Consider the following 7,474-nt stretch of genomic DNA (forward strand, 5'->3'; position numbering starts at 1 on the left):
GAATAAAATAGCCTTGGGGGTAATCATCTGGGTGGTACACAGCAGTTATCTGGAGGAAGCTGGCCTGGCGGTAATTGTCCATATACAGCGCAAGTTTAAAACGATGCAGCAATCAAACAATAGACAGAAACAATTGTTTCCTGGAAAGCATCTGGAAGGTAACGATCTACAAAGACATACAATACAATACAGTATAGCCCTGCTCCTCAAAGGTGTATAAAGGACAACAGAAGCCAATAGTGTTTTCATGGGAACATTGTCTTCAACACTGTATTCAATCTTCAGTATTATTGATGTAATGGCAAACAATATCAACACTGTATTCAATCTTCAGTATTATTGATGTAATGGCAAACAATATACAGTCATGTAGTTTCTTAAACAAACAGAAAAATATCCATTTTTCTTTTCAGTGATCCACCTTTCCTCAAACTTACATAGTTTAAAGTGTTTCACGGTCTGTTGAGGCACGATGCTTTGGTTTACTTTAGTCTAATTTAACTTAGTTTAGTCTAGTTAGCTAACGCTCAATCATCCTCCTCGGGTATGCCAGTAAATCTAACAACTTTGGAACATAATGGCAAGAATAGTACAGGGGAGGTGAGAGATGATGTGTGATACCATGTTTTATAGCACTACATGTATCCCTAACATAACAAGAGTGTGTATGAAAGACCAATCATGTACTACTGGGGTATGAGAGTACTTTTTTTGGGGGGGGGGGAAATATGAAAAAATATTTGAAGTTAAATCAAACTGACAACATTTCAATTCATTTGTATTGCCCCCAAAAAAGTTGAAAAGTATAGGTTTTGGGCAGAGAAAAAAAAATCTCAAATCAGATTAAACTCTCACATCCCTCAAACTATCAGACCAATTTCAGATGCATACATCCTGTAATGCTGCCAGGAGAAAAGTACATGAAGTACTAATAAAGCACAACCTTGATATAACAGGGACCTTGTGAACATGAAAAACTACTGTACATGTAAGTAGTTACCTGTGTATCAAGATAACACAACAAATTAATATTCAACTCTGGGTCAGCAAAATAATGATTAAAACATGATTCTGTTACAGCCGACCTTTTTATAAAGAGTGTGTGTGTGTGTGGGGGGGGGGGGGCAGGTAGAGAGGAAGTAAAAATTTCTATTTATGAAAATTGAAAAATTAACTTGTGGTGGGAAATAAGCATGTGCTATGGACGTAGCCATGCACTATTCAGTAATCCAGTAAATTCATATTCTCTACATACAATGTACATTGATTTCAGTGTCTAAGGAAATGTTACAGCATTTGCATTCAAATGAAATGTAAAAATTGTGTCAAATTGAAAGTTTAACACTGTTACACTATTAGCACCTTTAAATAAAAGTCAGCAGCTGTTGCTCTAATAACATTGAAATTGCAGCCTACAGATGAAATTTGATGGACAAGTGGAGAGCTTACGCATAGTGTACTAGTATTTCAAAAAGCTTTCCTCATTTTAATACCAAAAGTACTCAAATCAAAGTAGGAATCAGATCAGCGGAAAATCAATCAAACTAAAAAAGAGGGGAAAAAACAAACCTTAATAGACAAATCAAATTCACAAAATTAAAAACCACACAAGATATACAGCATACAGCATACAGTAGTACAGGTTGTTTGTTTGTTTGTTTGTTTGTTTGTTTGTTTGTTTGTTTGTTTGTTTGTTTGTTTGTTTGTTCATTTCCAGCTGAGAGATGGCTGGATAGCAGGCTGGATAGCCTATATTCAGCTACATTAAGCTGGTCTTCCATGGGGTCCAGTTGGATGTGAGGTGGGACCACTTCACGGGGTTAAACACCCTGCTCTTTGCGATGAATGAATGAAGCGGGATCTTTTACATGCATGAGTTGTTATTCTCTCATACACGGGACCTCCATTTTATGTCCTATCCAAGGGACAGAGTGTTTTGCCTCATGCTAGAGGGGACGGTATGATTACACACAACAGGTAACTTGAATAAACTCAACAAAAAGTTGAGATGCCTCAAGGATCTTGGAGCATTGGGAAACCATGGAGAAGGAAAGCTGTTCTGACTCCAAGACATTTGAGAATCTCACAGTTTTGGTTCAGACCTAACTTCAAGTTTCTAACTTATCATGGCGAGGTAGTGAGAAACCTCTCACAAAACATGGGAGAACATGTAATTCCAAGACAAATTTCACGATTATATGATAAAAATTGGTTTTAAAACAGCCGACATATCCAAAACAAAGGGATCCTAATAAAAGGTGTTTTCCTTTTTTTTAATGTCTCAGCCATTTCAAAACCAATTTTAATTTCAATTCATTTCCATTCCTCTTGAAATAGTATGTTCTGTATCATTATTTTATGAGTGGTTTCTTAGTATCTCGCAAAAAGTTAGAAGCTCAATCCTCATTTCCACCGATACTATACCATCCCTTTAATCACTGATTTTTATGTACGATAAGTAGCGGTACTCACACATCCCAAGAATCTTGATTGGAGTTGACCATTACTGATAAGCATACACTATGATCCACAAATTTGCAGACACATAGCTGACAGGTGCTAATCATGGTTTTTCAATGTACACTCTACACTGGTGGGCAGCCAATTAAAATCGAGTCAATTGGATCGCCTATGTTTTCCCATGCTACCAGGTCTTTAAAATGAAAATTAAATCACTGATCACATCATCAAAACAGAAAAGAAAAAGATGGGGTTTGAATACCCTCTCTAAATTATACAACGGCAAATTTGAGATTTGGATACTGATACAATACAGACATCAAGTTTGATGCACTTTGAGTGCCAAACAAATTTTGCATTCTTTCAAAATTGATAAAACTAGCCTTGTCATATGTCTGCCCAATGTTCTTTCACATGGGTTACACCTCCCCCATAATCAGTTCCTTCACGAATCTCAGTTTATAAAATGTCATGAATATGAATAATGCAATTAGTCGGAAATCTATATGTATTTCATACTTCTTGACTGTTGGCTGGGGGGTCTGTGAGAGTTCATTTTCATTCCATCCTCTGCTCAAGGACATCTTCAAGAGTCACACTTTCCCCTCCCTCGTCAGTTACGATTTCCACTTTGTTACACTCCATCGTGTTGGAAACATCAAACATCGAGCTCTCGATGTGCCAAACACTTTGCTTGACAGCCCCCAGTTCCTCCCTGATGGTGGTCACCTCTGCCATTAGTCTGTCCAGCTTGGCATGGACCTCAGAGTTTGCCTGGCGAACGGCCTCCTTGACCGCCACTTTCACAGAGTCCAGGAGTTCCCGCGAGTTGGACCGATCGCTCGACAGCCTGGATCTGTTCGGCACTCTGGTGGCGGCTTCCAGAATACTCGCAAGACGTATTGCAGTGGGCACTATCAAGTCCTGCTCTGGTCCACCGTGGTTTGACTGGACATTATTGACCAGTTCCTGCCATGATATCTCGGCAGCCTGAGCAGCACTGGTACGTGGCACGGTGGATCTCGGCAGAACTTCTGCAGTTTGCCCTGTGCTTTCTGGAACACCCAACTCCCCCTGCAAATGTTCGGTTGCATCTCCTGAAGTATGTAATGCAAAGCGGGAAAGGGGGCTTGGGGGATCTGCTCCTTGCTCCGGAGTCTCTGGAATAGTTCCCTCCTGCCGAGACTGGATCACACGCTTCTGGTTTTGTCGAATGCGATCCTTTTGCTTTCGGATCCTCTGAATGCGTTGCTTTTCCTGCAACCAAGATCCCAAAATGAAATGCTTAAACATGTTGAAACTCAAATTTTATCAATATCTGCTTTAAAATCACTTCTATACTTGCGATGGTGTCAAATATTATGTGTTTAAACACAACTCAAGAGTGAGCATGTATGCACTTATCTGCATCTCATAATCTACAGTTCAGGACACACTTCATAGTAAGAAATGTATTGTACACAAGTGAGACTGGTTGCTCCCCCCCCCCTTGAAAAAAAAGCGACAATGTATGAAAGTATTATAAAATTTGTCAGAATTTTGGCTCAAAACAGCATTCTTGATAAAACCAGAAAATTTCCCGGTTGTCTTCAGATGTAAATCTTTGCATTGTTATATGTAGAATGAAGATTAAACTGGCAAGATACTTATTCCTACTCTGCAATGACAACAGATGAATTTGTTGGTGAGTTTGTGCAGTTGTTTGTTCATTTGTTTGTTTCTTTGACTAAATCAGTTTCTTCCCCTGAATCACACCTTCAGCAATAACAGATAGAAATGGGTAATTTCAAGGAGACCTCATTGCTCCAGAGTAATTATCTTCATGGAAAAATAATTTTGAGAGAATAATTTCTCAGATATCATGACCAGGGGAATTTCATAAAACTTTAAATTATCATCATGGATAGTCCACTGCTTCTTTAAACTTCTCTGATTTGAAGAACTCTCAAGGCATAATAACCAAAATATCAAAAAAAAAGCGTTACCCAGCAGCCCAAACATTAATGATTTGGCAATGTTGCTGGGTGCTCAAATTAATAATCAAGATACTATTCATGTGGATCCACAGTAATGCCAGTTACATATTTCCACTGAATCTTTAATTAGCAATTATAACCTAGTTGCTTCACAGGTTTCCTCAATTTTGCTCATAAAATAAACCCATAGAGTTGTATTCCAAACATGCCAAAATAAAGTATGACAATTAACATAAGAATATACTGCTTCAAATTTATGTTTCTTGTCCAACCTCATGGCTTTTTGTAACATATGTTACTAAAAACTAAAACACATCAGATTTTTTTTTCTGAATTAAAGAAAAGCTATTTCTCTGGAAGAAAAAATGAACACATAGTTGACTAAAATCCACCTTAAATGTAGAAAGATAAACTGTTTCACTTTAGACACATGATTTCTAAACCTTGGTGGCTACTGAAAACATCAAGCCTAAGTGATATAGCCAGAGTAAACTTCCATTTGAATGCATGCTAGATGAAAATCAATTCAGTGCAAGAATTATTGGCTACTTCATAGGTTATCTCAGAGCTACCAAGTCTCACGCATTCTGCGTGAGACTCAAGCATTTAGGGGCCGTCTCACGATCTCACGCATGGCACCCATTTTCTAAGGCATCGGGCGAAGTCTGCAACTTGGGCCTATAATAATGAGCATAGCTCAAAATATTAAGATGATAGTTGCAATTGAAGGTATATTTTCCTTTTGTCTTTCAAAATAAGTAGAAAATAGTCACTTAAGTATGCACCTGGTCGCATCATTAAGAGCGAAAAATTGAAAAAGCTCCCTACCGTGGGAGGCCACAGGGGGAAAAATACCCCTCCCACACCCTCGCTCGCGCGCGCATTCGCTCGCCAAGATGCCGAGTCATGAAAATCTCACTCATAAAACTTTTTTGAACTTGGCATCCCTGTTATCTCCCCCTGTCATACAGAGCTCTCAATATGACCAAGGACATACATTAATTATGTTTCTCTTTTGCTTTGTTTTGTTTTGTTTTGTTTTTTTGGTATTTTTTTATTCTTTAATAGGGATTTTATACAATGTATTTCAGAAATATGTCTAATTCCATTCATCAGCACTGCAAAAGTACACTTTTGTACAATTACATTGTACCTGCCGCTCTGCATTGGTATAGCCATCCGGTTTTGGGGCAAAGTTCTTGGGCCTTGATTTTGGGCACTCCTTACAGGTGGGGCACAACTCAGTGACGGCACAGACATCCTTGTATAAGGCCCTCCAGTAGTACCTCGCTGTGATGTTCTTCAAGGTCTTGTCGCGTCCGTAGTGTTTGTCTGAATGGGTGTAAAACAGTTGGGGAAGTTAAAACTTCGCACATCGGGCGTGATGATTACAAATTTGTACCATGTACATAAGAGAAGATGGAATATAATTCACTTGAATGCATGTACACATTGATCTAAGAACATCTAGAATTGTGAAGACTGTATAATCATTGGTAAGAAGCAGCATTTTCTCAAACTTTCTGGCCTATCTTATGGAAAATAAATACATTAAGTACTGCTGATTCATACCCTCCTATGATTTGTTTTGTTACTTTGGTTTTCCTTTAATGATATTAAAGAGATACATGTACACATTTTACTTGACACATAAACAACACCAAAGCAGGGAGGTGAAAGAGCCTCTCCCATCTCCCTGACCAAAGATAATAGTCATGTCATCCATCTACAAGTACAATTCATCTCTCATCTTCTTGAGAGGGCAAATGAAAACATCGTTACATTGTGCATACACGAAGATCTGCAATGTGTACACTACCTTCTCACAACAGCGAGTTCAGTTGCAACAGCTTGCAAGAATATGAATGTACAATGTGTACATGTACTTCGTACATATGTATGTACCAATTTGCCCCACTTTTGTACCTCAGATTACTGCCAAACAGTTCATATTAAATTCATTTTTTTATATGGCACCCTCAACTACGACCAGCCTGAATGCTTCTCTACTGTGTGAAGAGCTGCCCAGGGTTAGTGGCACCCTAATGTTACAATGTACATGCCCAGTGTAACGTTAGTATATGTTTTCTTTTATTTATTTTTAATTACAAATGTACATGAACAAGTTGGGTTTTTTTTTCAGACTCTAGTAAAAGAGTTAATTGAGGATACCACGAGGGTCGAGGGATCCTTAGAAGCAGGGGCCCCCTCATGGGCTGGTTTCCCGGACAGACATGAAATACTCTAGGTTCTGTACCTCCTATACATGTAATTTAGTCTTTCTACATGGTTTGTGATCGACCAATGTTGATCGGTCAACATTTCATCACAGGAACTTGAGTCCAGACTATCGACTAACAGTTAGACTTACCACCAAGACCTCGGTGGGCTTTCATAACAATCCTTTTCTGCTCCTCGGGCTCCGGCACACACATTCTGCCGTCTCTCTGAAGGTAGCACAAATCCCCTTTCTCCACCACCGAGAACGATTTCGAGCAACGTCTGAGCCACCGCTTGTTATTGTCGGTAAATTTGGGCGGGTATTTCTGGTAGCGGAGGTAGTTGGAAATCGCATCTACTTCTTCAGCATAGGTCAATGTTCTGCCGAGATACTGGGGAATATTATTTCTGTCGGCAGACGGCGGCTGCGACATGGTGACTGCAGTCAGTTGTCACAAACCTAGCTAATAATATCAGGAACAGCGCAGCGTAGGTACGATTCTATGGAAACTCCCATGTACATGTACTAGTACAGACTCTAGTCACGATCATGCACACTGCACAGAGAGCCTATCTGTCGGTAGCCTTTTGTCAAGGCCCTCTCGCTGTATGGTGAAGAGAGCCCAGCTGAGTGGGGTTGCGCGAGGGCCTTTTGAGATCTGCTTCGCATCCTTTTGTTAGCCCTTTGAATTACCGAGTTTTGCTCCCCGATTTCGGGAGCAAAAGTCGGACCAATCAGCGTATCTGTCTGCTCGAACCCGATTTGAATGGAGCGAATGCACGCCGCAGACCACACAGAACTCTACACACACAGAGTG

The 7,474-nt window shown here is 39.6% G+C and overlaps 1 protein-coding gene across 1 annotated transcript; it reads right to left on the reverse strand.

Annotated features, from left to right (window-relative positions):
* Positions 1 to 2,234: 2,234 nt before the first annotated feature.
* LOC139742957 (uncharacterized) lies at positions 2,235 to 7,156 on the reverse strand. The gene is made up of 3 exons (XM_071653465.1): positions 6,808 to 7,156; positions 5,590 to 5,768; positions 2,235 to 3,717 (listed from the first exon to the last, which is right to left on the reverse strand). Exons 1-3 carry the CDS (start codon positions 7,088 to 7,090, stop codon positions 3,019 to 3,021), a joined length of 1,161 nt encoding a protein of 386 aa, XP_071509566.1. The 5' UTR covers positions 7,091 to 7,156; the 3' UTR covers positions 2,235 to 3,018.
* Between the last annotated feature and the right edge of the window lie 318 nt (positions 7,157 to 7,474).

The sequence above is a fragment of the Diadema antillarum genome, unplaced genomic scaffold (genome assembly GCF_040938485.1).
Source record: "Diadema antillarum isolate AM-2024a unplaced genomic scaffold, OU_Dant_1.0 seq00001039_RagTag, whole genome shotgun sequence".
Taxonomy (NCBI): Eukaryota; Metazoa; Echinodermata; class Echinoidea; order Diadematoida; family Diadematidae; genus Diadema; species Diadema antillarum.

Excerpts from the sequence above, each read along its gene's own strand:
- LOC139742957 (XM_071653465.1), bottom strand. The coding sequence starts at position 7,090 with ATGTCGCAGCCGCCGTCTGCCGACAGAAATAATATTCCCCAGTATCTC. Across the intron at positions 5,769-6,807 it reads AGCCCACCGAGGTCTTGGTG|ACAAACACTACGGACGCGAC; the intron begins GTAAGTCTAACT and ends ACACCCATTCAG. Across the intron at positions 3,718-5,589 it reads ATACCAATGCAGAGCGGCAG|GAAAAGCAACGCATTCAGAG; the intron begins GTACAATGTAAT and ends TCTTGGTTGCAG.